Genomic DNA, 14647 nt, shown 5'->3' with positions numbered 1-14647 from the left:
ATGATTTTCGATTGGAAGGGCAGGAGTTAGATGGGTCTGTAGCTGCCAAACATTTTTAGTTGTGGCGTGGGTTTTTTCAGGAGCGCTATTATTTTCCAGTTGTCCGGGAACATTCCAGTTTGGATGGAGGTGTTGATGGTGGCGAGGTGGGAGCTGATCAGAGTTCCTCCTAGGTTGTAGTTGTGGGGGGGGAGGGGGTCAGAATGCATTGTTCTCATGATTTTAGCGATGTCTTGAGGTTTCCAGTTTGTGATCTGGTGGTCCAATCTAGTATTAGTGGGAAGCTGGTTGATGAGTTCTTGTGTCTTGTGTTCAGGGTCGAAGTTGCTGTAGAGCTTGAAGATTTTATTGTGAAAGAAGTCAGAAAGGTTGTTGCAGAGATTTTGCAACGGGGTAATAGAGTTGGTGGCAGCTGGGGTTGGAGAATTATTTGACGATACTGAAGAGCTCCTAGCAGTTTTTGGAGCTGGTTTTCAGTCTCAGTTCTAGGGCTGGTTTTCTAGCTTTGATGAGTCAGGCGTAGTACTTCCTGAGTGCGGACTTGTGTTTCTTGCGATAGTATCCCAGCTGGTTCTTCAATTTCCCTCCAGCTGTTTGTAGAAGCGTTTGGAGTTTCTAAAGTCTTCGGTGACCCAGTTGGATTGTGTGTTGGTTCTTGATTGTCGGACGTTTTTCAGGGGGCTAGGGTGCCTGCACCAGTGGTGATCCAGTTGATGAAGGCTTTGATGTTGGCATGCAGGTCGCCGATGAGGTTTGGTTGGTAGGCATTGAGGGTGTTGGTCCAGTCTGTGTCCTTTATCATGCTCCAGCTACGCCTGAGGCCTGAGGTTGTTAGTGGTCTTGGCTGTTGGGGGAGGGAGGGATGGGGGATGCAGTGCGTCAATGAAGAAGGGGAATGTGGAGTGATCTGTCCAAGTTCGGAGAATGGGATGGGGGTGGCTGAACTTGACCTTATTGCTGGCTGTGAAGATGTGGTCCAGGGTGTGTCCTGCATTGTGGGTAGAGCCTTGGACGCTCTGGGTAAGTCCCAGGATCTCGAACAGGGCAGTCGAGTTAAGATCTTTTTGGTCGTTGAGATGGAAGTTGAGGTCGCCTAGTAAGATGAAGTTGTTCGAGTTGATGGCAACAGGGGTGAGGAAGTCTGTCAGAAGATTGCTGAAGGTGGTGGGTGGCCTAGGAGATTGGCAAGCCAAGGTGCCTTTAATCGTGATTTGTTTGCTGAATCCATAAAGGTTGTGTTCTCATCAGTGGAGGTGGTGCAGGTGATGACAGCAAGTGCTACTCCTGGCTTTTTCGGTCTGTCCTGGTGGGATATACTGCAGCCCGGAGGAATGGCTGTTGTGATGGAGGGTGATGGGGGGGGGGTTAGGAGGCTAGCTAGGTCTCTGTCAGGAAGAGCATCTCCTGAATAATTACTTTTCAGTGATGTCAATTGAAAATCAAAGGATAAGTAGGTCCCCAAAAAGGATTAAACCATCGCTGAGTACATCTTCATCTACTTTTTCCAGAGCTGTCTGTGGAAACATAGAAGAGTTACTACCAGAGCAACCCCTGAAGCTGTAGAGTATACCTGGCACACAGCATGTACACAGTGATCTTTGCATTATGTTCTGAGGAACCTTCTCAGCCTTCTCCCTGAGGATGGAATCTACACTCCAGCCAGACTGATCGGGCATTTGAAATTGGAGGATGAACTGACTGATCAACAGTGGGTCTCTGCCCAACTGCAACAACTTGGATACCTAAGCTGCTCCAGTCTGTGGGAAAATAACACCCTTGAGCAGAGACCTGCATGGCCCCTGATTTTGGTGCTTTCTCACCATGGAGCAGATTGTTGCCCATAGTCTCCCATCTCTGCAGATCTGACCTTCTAATGCGGACTTTGGCTCATCACCCTAAAGGCCTCTCTAACCCTCGACCAACACAAGAGGAAGACTGCGAAGGAATCCTACTGATACAAGTGAAAGTGTGCAGAGTGGTATCTCTGCCTAGGGAGCACACCTTCTTACTGCACCAAAACTTGCTGTATACTCAGTGATATATCTGACTGGCACACCTAAACAGTAAGGATACTTTACAGCAAAATGATTGATTCAGTGGAAGAGAGTGGGAATTACAGTTCTGTGAGACTTGATCAGGGTTGGTGCACTAACTCCATTTCAGGTGAGGGCAGAGGAAAATAGGCTACACGAGACATAATTCTTAACATAAAAAGGGAGATTACAGACAAACTACAAATACACGCACTGGCACAAGTAATATGCACTATAGCTGATGGTAGGCTATAGAGGGCACCTCTACTACATTGTGAACTAACATGTGAGAGGAGAACTCCTATACCTCTTGCATATGTCAGTTTAAAATTTTGTTGGGAAAGGAAGTTTTAGGGCAGTGGAACTAGGGGGAGTGATCACCGATTTGTGAAATTAATTGATTTAGCTAGGTTTGTGCAGTGGACAAGGATAACTACTACCTTTTCTTGGTCTGAGTTCACTTTCACAGGGTAATGTAATTTCTCTAACCTCCCTTCAGGAGAAAAGGGCGACTAACACTGGGAGTAAATTGGGAGGCAATAAATGGAAGCAAGCCCTTGCCTAGCCACGTGAAAGTGTCACACAACGGCAGATGCAAACACATTTATTTTAATTGTCTATGCGCGGCATATTGAGCCCTAGCAAGTTCGTTAAAATGTACCCAGAGACCCCCGGTGAACGCCTGAGATGCCATGAAGTGCAAGCAGAGTTCTTACACAAGATATGGGAATGCCCAAAAATCACAAAATACTAAAACATTAGCTAATCTACCGGAACACAATGGCCATCCTAAAGTGCACAAGGCAGGGTCTAAATTCTTAGACCTGGCCCTTCTTATAACATTGAAAGCCATATCAATGTCAATTCAGGCTCCCACTCACCCACCGCTACGTAAGAAAAAGCAGCACTACATACTCCAATGGGCAGAAGCCAAAAGTACTGCACTACAAAGAGAAGAGTAAAGAGGACTAAGGAAACACCCAACAGTGTGTAAATGGTTTGGGATGGGCAATTGTCCTATTTGGCGACAGCAAAGATGACAAGCCACCGTGAATCCCAGGTGACCCGGCCAGTGTGGACTCTAGGTGTTTACATAAGATACAGCGTACCCATATTCCATTAGCTGGTCAGAAACCTTCTACGTCAGTGCTTCTTATCCTGGGTCCATGAACCCCTGGAGGTCTGAAGCACCTACGGCTGTTTAATAAAGTTTATATACATAAAAAAGCAACATTGGCCCTGTAAATGTGACAAAATTTGAAACTAGAAGCTAAAAATTACTTTAGTATTATTATCCTGAATCGTGTGGTTAGATCAAGTACAGCAAAAATAATCTCCTATGGGCTACCGGGGTCCTCAATTGAAACAACATGGGTATGCGCTGACAAAAAGAGAGCATGCATTAGTAGCAAAAACATCAGTGATATGCTGTTGTCTAGCATATCACTTTCTCATCTAGAATAACAAAAATAAAACTAAATTTTGAAAAGCTCCAAGTATCCCATTAAAATTAAAATTTTGATTCGAGAATTCCCTTTTTTGTTGTGAATTAAATAAACTATTCCACAACGTCTGTATTTGTTTTTGTATTTTTGTGTATTATTTTGAGATTTGAATCATATGAATTTGTTAGATGGGGGTCCCTGGCTTCCAGTAATGATTCACTGGTGGTCCACAGCTGATCTAGATTAGCTGGACCGGTATTCTCCACATAAATCAATAAGTGTGTATCTTAATGTCCTGACCTTCCAATACACACAACCTCATTCCAATATATAACCATAGGACTTTGAGGAATCTAGTCTCTACAGGTTAATGGTACTGAGTAAAGTTCTAGTTATATAGAACTGTTTGTTCTTATGTTAATCAGAGGAACAGACATGGGAATGTTAAGTTTTTGAATGACAAAGTAATTGAGTTACTGCAGTTTTGTTTATGGACAGATGCTACTGTAGCAGAGCTCTGTAAATGATTTAATGTAAGACCTTGAGAAATCAATAAAGGTGATTGAAAAGAGAAAAAATGATATGTTAGCGTAAGGAGCCAATGTTACGGAGCTTTCACAGCACTTGGTAGCACGATATCCACTTTGCGAGGCAACCCTCGCTCTTAACCAACCCTTAATCCAAAAACGTAGGCTTACCTTTCTGGAGCCAGTGAACTATAAATCCTCCATTTTGCAGTGAACTGGCCATGATCATTGTATTGTTTGCCAACGTTGCTTAACCCTTTTAATGGTTCTATAACCGCAATGCTGTATTACTGTTTTTTTCACTGCAGGACTGTGCAGTTGTTTGTTAACACTATAGAATGTGAACTGCAAGGTGGGCTTTGTTTTTACAGAACTACTATCTTAATTGTTTTGTTTATTGTGTACTGCTTATTGTTAAAAGTGTTGTGCACCCAACCACTGCGACCGGACATTTACACGTGTGATAACTGTGGTGTTCTGTACCTGAATTAGACCACCTCCCTTCAGCTAGGCTTCAATGCCTGTCACATATACCGGAAAAATCAAGGAGACCACGAGCTGTCTCACTTTGAGGATTTGATGTTCCTCTTGCTGCTGGCTGGAGGGAACAAGACGGATATCTAGGGCATTGATCTGTGTGTACATGGATGTTTGAAGGTGTTTTGCTTCTCTATATGTATGTGCATGCTTGTGTAAGCTATGCCAATGCACACATATAATACTGTACTCTATCGTGCTCTACCACAAAATCACAAAGCCTGCATCTTCGTAAGTTGATTTCTTATAAGCAGCAGTGCTGGAATTTTCTCATAATTCACCTCCTTGTTTCTGAAGTAAATCTGTTACTAAACAGAATCGGAAAATCTTCTCCATATTAGGCTTTCTGAATAATGAACAATGGAACATTCGTGAGATGCATAATATAATCAGTTGTCAACCCTTTATTAAAGGGGGAAACTTGCATCCAAGACCCTCCATCAGAGGATCACTTACTCGTGATAGGTGTATTTTTTTTTTTTAACATACTGTTATACCTGTTTTTTTAAGCTCTTGGAATATAAACCATAAAATGTCAGAGCATTAAAAGCACAGCCATCTTCTGGGGTTAAGAAATAATAGCTCCCGTTTTAACCTATAGTCAGTGTGCCTTCCTTTAGCACAATAAAGGAGGCACGTGCAGCGGTCAAGAGAGTAACAATGGATTCCATGTGCAGTTTAGTGTTCCTACTGTTGCCAGATGCCCGCATGTCAGGAAGGTCACCATTTTCCAGTCCTGGGCATTTATTTGAGAACGCAGTGTATTCTGGGAATTACACTCCTGGTTCACTTCAATGAAACCAATTTGATTAAAGCTATGGATTACAATGCTTTAGGATATGGTGTCTCTAATGGCATGTGGTCATCCGACAACTAAATGCACAATATGGTATAAAATACCATTTGAGACTGAAAGAAACGGACAATCAGATCACAGTGGTGCAGAACGTCAAACAACAATGGATTTGCTCACCTTGAGGGACTGCAGAGATTCAGAATTGGTGTCACAGTACAGGATGATGTTGTTGGCACGGCTGAAACTTTCCCTCACCCCGAGGTGGTAGAAGAGGGAAGGTTGTCTGAAAGCATCACTCATCTCCACCACAGCAATATCTGAAGGACGACAGCAGGAAAATTTCACTTAAAACTATACGAAGTTAGCACACATATGCTGTTTCATTATCATGCATAATCAGACCAAAACAGCATAAAGATGTATGACTACAAGTAGTGATATGTCAATTTCCAGTTCTATCAGCATTAGGGAAAAAAAGAAAACAAATATGCACATCACATACACATATACACACACACAAAAATGTATGCCATGTCGGTGAAAATAGTGAAAGTAAATGTGGCATAATAACTCATATTATTTAGAGCAGCTGTGAGTCACAGTCCCTATCCACACTTAATGGTAAGGTCAGGTTACACCCTATGCCTCAGCATAAATATTACAACCAAAACAGGCAATATATTACAAATAGAACACGTAATATATTACAAAATAAAATATGTTCTGTCTCCCTTCCTGGGGTAGTTTGCGTTATGCCGTCCGGTCCAGAGTGGGGTTGGTGTACAGCTGAGTGGGAACCACTGTCCCATCTACTTATAACGACTGTCTCTTAAGTAACAACTTACCATTACTGCAGCTTCTCACAGCGCGTAGTACCTTGCTAAAAGGTATGCTCCATTTTATTTGGTTTGGGTGCAATTAAAAAAATATTATGGTCATTCATGAACAGTAATCTTTTCTCATCTCCTTCAAGCAACCTTACATGGAATGCATTACTAGCCCACTGGGGCGGAATATCCACTATGACTTTGATTATTTCATGCAGTTAAGTTAATTTATGAAAGTTTGATTAGGCACAGAAAACATACTAAAATAGTCCACTTGGACTGGATTGATTGCATAGTTTGCACATTCTTGAAGAGAGAGAGAGAGGGAGAGAGAGAGAGAGAGAGAAGAGTATATATATAATTATATAAATATATCATGCTAAGAGCATGTTTTCCACATCAATTTTGGTCACATGCATAGGGGTGGTTATATTTGGGAAACAATATGGCCACCTGTCAAGAATACAACTTTTCATAGGCATTGATTAGGCCGAATGAGAGAAATAAATTAGCAATCGAAAAATCCCAAAAGGCTGTTTTTATTTATGTATAAAAATTGATAAAATGGGCCTAAACACAAAGGTCAATGTCATGCGTTTATGTGTGCATTTACTTAGGAGATTCATAAAGTGTCGAAATGCCGCATATTGCCTGCCTCAGAGGCCTTTACTACATAGCAAACGAATTAACACAAAAATGGTAGTGGGGTTCACCGATTACTAATAATCGAAACAAACTGAGTGACCCTTTTGGCTCAAGGGGGTACATTTCAGTGGCACGAAACTTGAGAGGCCCTCCTGCAAGATAGAGTGAATGGTCACTCCATGGGCATATCAGTAGGGACCATTATGGGAAAGCCTGGGGTTTTACACCTGCACCTGCACCTGCACCACGGGGACAAGTCGTGGTTTGAGCTAAGGTTGCGCATCATGGTGTACTTAGAGGTGCTTCTGGTTTAAAATATTCATGTAAACTTACAGACCACAGGGCCAAGATATAATGCCCAATGTGACACCAAGAATCCCTCCTTAGTCTCCACCCGGCCTCTGCCCTTCAAAGTTCTTGATTCTTTGGAAGTGTCTTACTTTGGTAAAGATTACTTTTTCCATTCACTGCATTTTCTCAGGTAGGTAGGTTTCTCCAATTGCGCTTCACAAAAAAATATAATCTTGGGCAATGTTACCACTGTGAGGCCACTTCATTAATCCAGATCACTTGCAAATGTAGGAAACTACGTCCACGTCCCAGACCACTGGTGGGCTTGGGCACATATATAAGAGGGCTAGAGATCAGTGGCATGTTCTCCCATCCTCAGACACAGTACAGGCAGACTTAATGTACAATGACAATGTAAAGTAAATAGTGTAAATAGTTTACCAAGATTTGGTCATCCTCTGTGCGAATTACATCAACGCATCACCTGAAAGCACTCTACAGAGCACTGTGCAGATTTCTGAGGACTGTCGGGAAGAATGTTGTCAACTGGGAGTCCTAAACCCCACGAGTAGAGGGTTGAGAAAACGTTTAAAGAATTGAATTTTGAATTTAGTGTTGGCCGTCCTTGTGGCCTTTTCCAGAGACCCAAATATACTGCAAACAACACGCAAACAAACTTTAAAAATGTTAGATGTCCCACTTTCTCAGCCTAACTACGACAAAACAAAAACAATTTTCATGTGGGAAATGGGATTACTAATGTTCCCTTGGCTGCTGTGTCACCACATGGGTCAGCTGAAATCATCCTCACCGGATCTGTTACAGCTGGTGTTTTAATTGCGTTTTGAGATAAGCATGACAGTGTGGGAAATGGGGTTTAGCAGGTAATAGTTGCGTTAAACCAGCTCTGTTAATTCTGCCTACAAAATCTCAAACAGAAACCAACAGGTATTATCGTTCAGTAGCACTGCTTTCCCAGATGAATTGTTTCTCTCCATAAACCCATGATCTTAAGAGACCTAGGAATAACTTTAGAACTTAAAAAAGACCAGACAAGCTCCACACATGATCACCCACTCCTCAACATGAGCATTACAACACTTTAGCAGAGAAAGGTCAGTATAGATGAGTGACGGTAGGGAGAGCAAGCATAGCTGTGGATGGTTCACTCAGAGACGAATGAGGGTACCCAGTGGGAAAAGGTGATTATCACAAACACAACATGACGTTACGATTAAATCATAGGGTACTATGTCCCATATTTAGCACTCATCTCCAAGAAGTACTATCCACCCCTGGAACTTGCCTAGTCAATCTCAGGGCAATTCCAAGAATTGGATGAGGTGGGCTCACTCACGTAATGTGACATGCTTCATCATCAGCCACCTCAACCTACCATAGTAAGATAATACTACCAGGGTGGACTCCACCTCAAACGGAACTACCTTGAGGAAGTTATTATAAATTAATTGTCTGGATATTTATCTGTGATCTAGATAATTGACTAAAAATACCCAGGGATACACCAGAAGGGTTCCATTATTTGGTGGTATCCTGGTATGCATAAAAATACTAATAAAAAGTATTAATTCGGGGCAGTAAGGGGTATTATGGTCGGTGTGTACCCCTATAGTTCAGACATGCTTCTGCCCTTCGACAAAGCCTATACTAGGTCTCAGGTATTCATCTGGGTAATAGGATCCCTCTTCTACTGCCATTGGAGAGTATGAGTAAAAAAGGCCTACCTTCCCTTAATAGGTCAAAGTAGGTACCCCTAAGCCAGGTGGGCACCTTGCCCTATTGTCTGTGTCGGTGGCTCCTAATGTCACACATTCAGCACGGATAATGCCCTCCAGATTCCTACCATACCCCAGGATACAGCTAGACATGCCATGATACCCCTTACTGTCCCGAATAAATACTTTTTATTAGTACTTTTATCCATACCAGGATACCACCAAATAATGGAACCAGTGTGGATTATCCCAAGGTATTTTTTTAATCAAGTAACTGGATCCCAGAGAAATATCCAGACAGGTAATCTATAAGAACACCTTCAAGGTAGTTCCCCTTGAGGTTGAGTCCACCCTCGTAGTATTATCTTACCAGGGTGGGGGTGAGGTGGCCAGTAATGAAGCATGTCACACTGTGTGAGTGAGCCCACCTCATCCAATTATAAGAATTGCAATGCAATTTACTAGGCAGATTCCAGGGGTGGAAAGTGCTTCTTGGAAATGTGTGCTAAAGATAAGACATAGGGGGTTATTACAACTTTGGAGGAGGTGTTAATCCGTCCCAAAAGTGACGGTGAAGTGACGGATATACCACCAGCCGTATTACGAGTCCATTATATCCTATGGAACTCGTAATACGGCTGGTGGTATATCCGTCACTTTACCGTCACTTTTTGGACGGATTAACACCTCCTCCAAAGTTGTAATAACCCCCATAGTCTCATATGATTCAACCGCCGTGTCATGATGTGTTCGTGATAGTTAACCTGAGACAGACACAGGGTTTGCTTCAGCCTCCTTTTCTTCCCAAGTGTTATAGAAAAGGTGATTATCACCTGCTAGCAGAGGTTAGCTTCAGCTGGTAACCCTTGAAGACAAGATTTATAAAACTTGCAGACACTACTCTTGATTGCTCTCTTTTATAGCGCTGAGACACTCTTCGGAGCATCTGTTGCGCTCTATAAATTCTTGCTGTTGTTTTGTATCCTCATTAGATAGTCACAACAGTGGCTATCACATTGTCAACTTAATACAGCAATCAATGTAAGGTTTGATCATCATAAACAACATTTATGCATCAACTTTAAAGACTTCTTTTTTCGGATGGATGGTATATGATCGCCGTACTGATTGACTTATGAGTTGAACTATTGTGCTAAGACATGCATTTATCTGCACATCATAAGATAAAAGCCCTGCAAGACCAACTCAGATTTCCATCTTTTTGCAGTTTGCAAACTGAGTAGCATTAATTTGGTCAATAGTAACAATTGTGTTTTAAGACACTTTGCCAAGCATAAATCAAACCCAACGAAGAAACTGTATTTTTAGTCACAGAATTTTGATATGTCAGTAGTTTTAACTAACTAGAAATAATAAATGAAGTGATACTAGACTAACCCACAAAAACGTAATTACCTATAAAAACATACATAAGGACAATAATAATAAGAACAGACAATAGGGACTTGACATAAAAAATAATAAAGTAAAAGGCACATCTCTAATCAGCAAATCAGTTACCGTACACATCCTTAAAACAACTGTGTAGCTTCATATTTCCCTAAATTATTTCTTTTCAGACTCTTCATTCTTTCGTATGTGCCAAATCAACTAAGCGATCTTTGACATTCTAATCTTTGTTTTTCAAATTCTTATAATTGCTTTCAAGTACAAACGTTGTTTTTGACAGAATGCCAGAGTCAAGTTATCACGTAAACAATTTACTGTTCCACTAACTGGTAATAGAGGAACAGATTTCACTTTTATCAACTGACCTGGTAAAAACATCCCACCAAACGTATTCGACTCTAACCCATTCCCTTAAAATAGGTTAGGGACGGCAGGCGTGTGGTATTGAGCCTCAAAGGAAAACACATTACTTGAACGAAGCCACTTCAGGCACATAAGAAGAATGCTGTATTTGGAGTGGGCTGTACGGTCTCTAGACTCCCAAATAAGCCAATCATAAACCAATAATAAGTACAATAATAAGTAAGGTGTCACCTATACCATCCTCCTGTGCACCAGGTTCAACCCACTATTCAGCAAAACATAGATTGATCGCTGAGCTTTGGACTGCAAACACACAACGTACACCTTACATGCCCAAACTGAATAAAGCTATTTCTAGTACAAATAGTATCGTAATAGCCGCAACAATTAGAACAGAAAGAAGTTCTTTAATCTTCTTCAGAACACTTTTTTTCTATTGTTCTTTCTACTTAATTGTGCAGGGTGATGATTCATATAGCAGTTTAGATACAGCAAGAATCAAAGGACCAGAATTTGTCTGCAAGCCCACATACCTACCATCACTGCTCTGTTTGAAAACTTTGATTAAGTAAAATTACAAATCTAAGACAATAAAGGAAAGGACTACAGCATAAGCCATTGGCTTATCTGCAACAGTACATATGAGGGCTAACTCATTTTTAGGTTTCACCTGCAAAGCGCTTGCGCTGTGCTTATGAAATCTGTTGTATTTAATTCATTTTTAAAGGGCTTACATACCGCCTTCACTTCTTATTGGTCTGTGTGCTTGCCTATTAACTTTTTCTCAGTTTCTATTGGTTGTAGCCTGTTCTACCTTCTGTGCTTCTCTTATCAGTGCCCTGTGGCCCAAGTACTCCTTTTCATACACGTTGGTGGGTGGAACTTCCTTTAGTCGCTTTCATCTGTACTCTGCGCATGTAACATGCGCAGATCATTCCCTTTATGTTTCTGAGCCTGCTCTGTATGGTGGTATCCTTGTTCCACACATGCGTACAAATCTCATACTGGACGTACTTTTAAGATATTTTCCCCTTCACGTTTCTATCGCTGGCGTGTCAGCAATGTCTGTGCACTGAGCATGCGCGATTAGTAGCAGTGGCTCTGAGCCTGTGCAGCCGTCACATGTCTGTGCTCTGAGCATGTGTCTGTCTGTGCCCAAAGCACCTGCACAATGGTGGTCCCTTGCTCCTTTTCAGATCCCGGGAATGCTGTGACTGCAGTGGTGCAGCCCAGCTTTCCAAAGCTCTGACACCACCATCTTCTGACCAACGCAGCAGGATAGCACTCGGGGGGAGGGGGGGGGGGTGTTTCATCTGCACAACATACCAGCGGTGCATTGCACAAGGACCGAATACAGTAGTCCCCATTATAATCACACCATCCCCGGCATGAGTTTCTTATCAGACACAGCATGCTTGGCACAAGGTGAGATCTGCCTGATTTTACATGTTGCCCTCTCATGAGGCTCCCTCTACAAATGTGATCCCTGATTCTCTTCACAAAAGCATGCTTCACAAAAGCATGCTTCTGAGCGTCAATGGGAAGATTCTGATTCTCTGTAAGTGCAATTATGGTGCCTTCTCTTTTCCTGGCCAAGCTCACTCTTGTTGATTCCTTACCAGCACTTTCTCAGATATGGAACAGCAGGTTCTACATATACTATGATTCATACTAATCAAAATGTTTTGGGTGAATCTGTCACCTCTCTGCAAACTAGATTATTATATGAAACTGCCTATCTCGCAAGCATATTTGATAGTTTGATGTTTTTCCCCTCAGATGCAGATCGCTGACACAACATGCACATTGCAAAAGTATTTTGTGTAATGTGCTATGCGTGAAGAAATCCCCACTGTGTTATCCGTTACCCTACATTTCCTTACGACCCATATCAGATACTACCACAAGCCTCAATATTGTTTTTCTACCGACTAGTTTCTTTTGTGTTGTTTGTTCATATTCCTGATGCCCCTCTCTGTGTTGTTCGTTTTTTCCACTGCCCTTTACCTAATCTCTCCATAGCTGCACCCATTTCAAGCGTACTTGTCTGGGGAAATGTTTTTTTCTCTTTGTCCTCCGCCCTTTACCTGATCTCCCTGGTTTATAGTAGCACCAGTAACAGCACAATCTATTGTCTTTCTCAATAAACAAGTCTTAGCACTTTCACAGAGTTTCAGTAATTTATATTGCGCACCTCCTCACCAAGCTACAACTTACAACAAAAAACAGCTTATTATTAATCACCTAGCCGACACCTAGTGCATTTACCAATGTTTGTTTGTCTCTGCAGCAAATGTACCTCAGGGGTACCACTTGCAGTCTTAAATTTAAATGCAGGATCCAGGAACATTAATGTATTATCACAAACAGAACCCAGGCAAACCCCACAGCACAACAAACACAACGCCTTTTCTGTTCTTAGATAGCATGAGGTAAGATGTCCTGAGATGACCTGAACTGAGCAGCAAATTTTCTGCTCCAGGCTAATGGATACATTATGCTTACCACTTTATTCTTCTCCAGTGTCCTCTTCCCCTGCTGCAACTTGCGCTACTGACTAGCACACCTGACAATGTAAGGCAACCACGGTAAATAAACTTTCTACACACAATGGTGCGGTATATTCAGGATGTGTATTTTTTCTTTAAACAATACTACATTAGCTCACTCTTCCCGTTTTCTGCTTGGGCCCAACCTCAATACTCCACCTCATAGTTTGCTTTTATCAGACCTGCTCCTAGCTCCACATTTGACTCTTTACTGGGCTTCATGTCCTATTATACACCCCCATATGTTCCTCATTTTACTCAGACCCACCTATAGCCTTATCATTTACACATGCCCATGCTTTAACACGTTAATCCACATAAGGTATGGGTACAGGTTTTGCTTTCTAGCCAACAACCTCCTTTACTCTCTTACTTCTTTAGGGCTTATGTACATATGAATATAATAATTGTTTTAAAGATTCCTAGAATATCATGCTTTCATGATGATTTTGTTAACACACGCTATATGAGGGGAAACATATGTTGGCTGAATACCTCAACTTTACATACAACCCTTGCTGTATCTAAGCTGCTTTATGAATCATCATCCTCTTCAAGTAAAACTAACGAAGAATAAAGAAATGATTTTCCTAATATGTTGCCATTATTGTGATTTTTTATATAAATGCATTTATTTAGTTTACTGGCATGTTTGGTGTGCACAATTCAAAGCTCATTAAGCAAACAGGAATGAGCGTGCAGTACCACGATACTTCAGTTGAACACTGTTCCATTTTTATCCTCACTCCGGGGCGTGCCAGTCTGCTTTTCTCCATGGCCACAAGCAAAGCCTATAACAACAAGCTTGGAAAAGTCAAAAGAGCTTCCACTGGCTGCCAGCTTTTGGGCTTAGTTAATGCTTGTTTTTTTTTATTTTTGTGTTCTAAAATTGTAATGCACGAGTAGCTAGGGGGCCTCACAAATATAAAATAAAGGCAAACGCTAGCAACAAAACTATTTTAGTCCCCAAAGACCCACATCATCATAGTAGACCCTTGCACTGAAAGGAATTACTTTGTGTGAGGGTGGGCTCCCTGTGAAATAGCAGAATGACTTCAATCACAGCTTAGTTAGACAATGGTTCGAGTGGGCCGACAAACTCTCCATGTAAATATCCTATAGTCACAGTAAAGCAAAGATGCTATTCTCCTAATTGAAACTGAGTGCGTACCTGAAAGGTGTAATGGTATTACTGAGGATTGTTGTGGGATAGCAAAATAGTACTGGAAAATTGAGAACATCTATAATATTTAAAAGGGCAGATGACAAGTTTAACTAAAAGATTTCTGGTTAGTGTTAGTTTTGTTTTTTTAATAGCACTACCTGTCCGGGACTGTCCTAAGAGAGAACTAGAAGTCATTTAAAGGTTGTGCGTAGCATTAGTGCAAAGTGGTAGCTTCATCTAGCCAAGTTGTGTATTATAAGAAGGATTAACCCTATATGGCCACAGAGACCACAGCAATTATACCAAACACAACAAACGTCCAG

At 41.6% G+C, this 14647-nt stretch overlaps 1 protein-coding gene across 2 annotated transcripts in view; it reads right to left on the bottom strand.

Moving 5' to 3' along the window:
* Window positions 1-14647, bottom strand: part of MAP3K5 (mitogen-activated protein kinase kinase kinase 5) — a 759411-nt gene that overhangs the window by 583830 nt on the left and 160934 nt on the right. For both annotated transcript variants that reach the window (XM_069234653.1, XM_069234652.1), the window contains exon 2: window positions 5516-5655. In XM_069234653.1, the coding sequence (XP_069090754.1) occupies window positions 5516-5655 (140 nt within the window). The remainder of the gene's footprint in view (window positions 1-5515; window positions 5656-14647) is intronic.

The sequence above is a fragment of the Pleurodeles waltl genome, chromosome 5, assembly GCF_031143425.1.
Source record: "Pleurodeles waltl isolate 20211129_DDA chromosome 5, aPleWal1.hap1.20221129, whole genome shotgun sequence".
Lineage (NCBI taxonomy): Eukaryota > Metazoa > Chordata > Amphibia > Caudata > Salamandridae > Pleurodeles > Pleurodeles waltl.
Note: the sequence above shows the minus strand (reverse complement) of the source record. Positions and strands in the feature narration are given on the sequence as shown.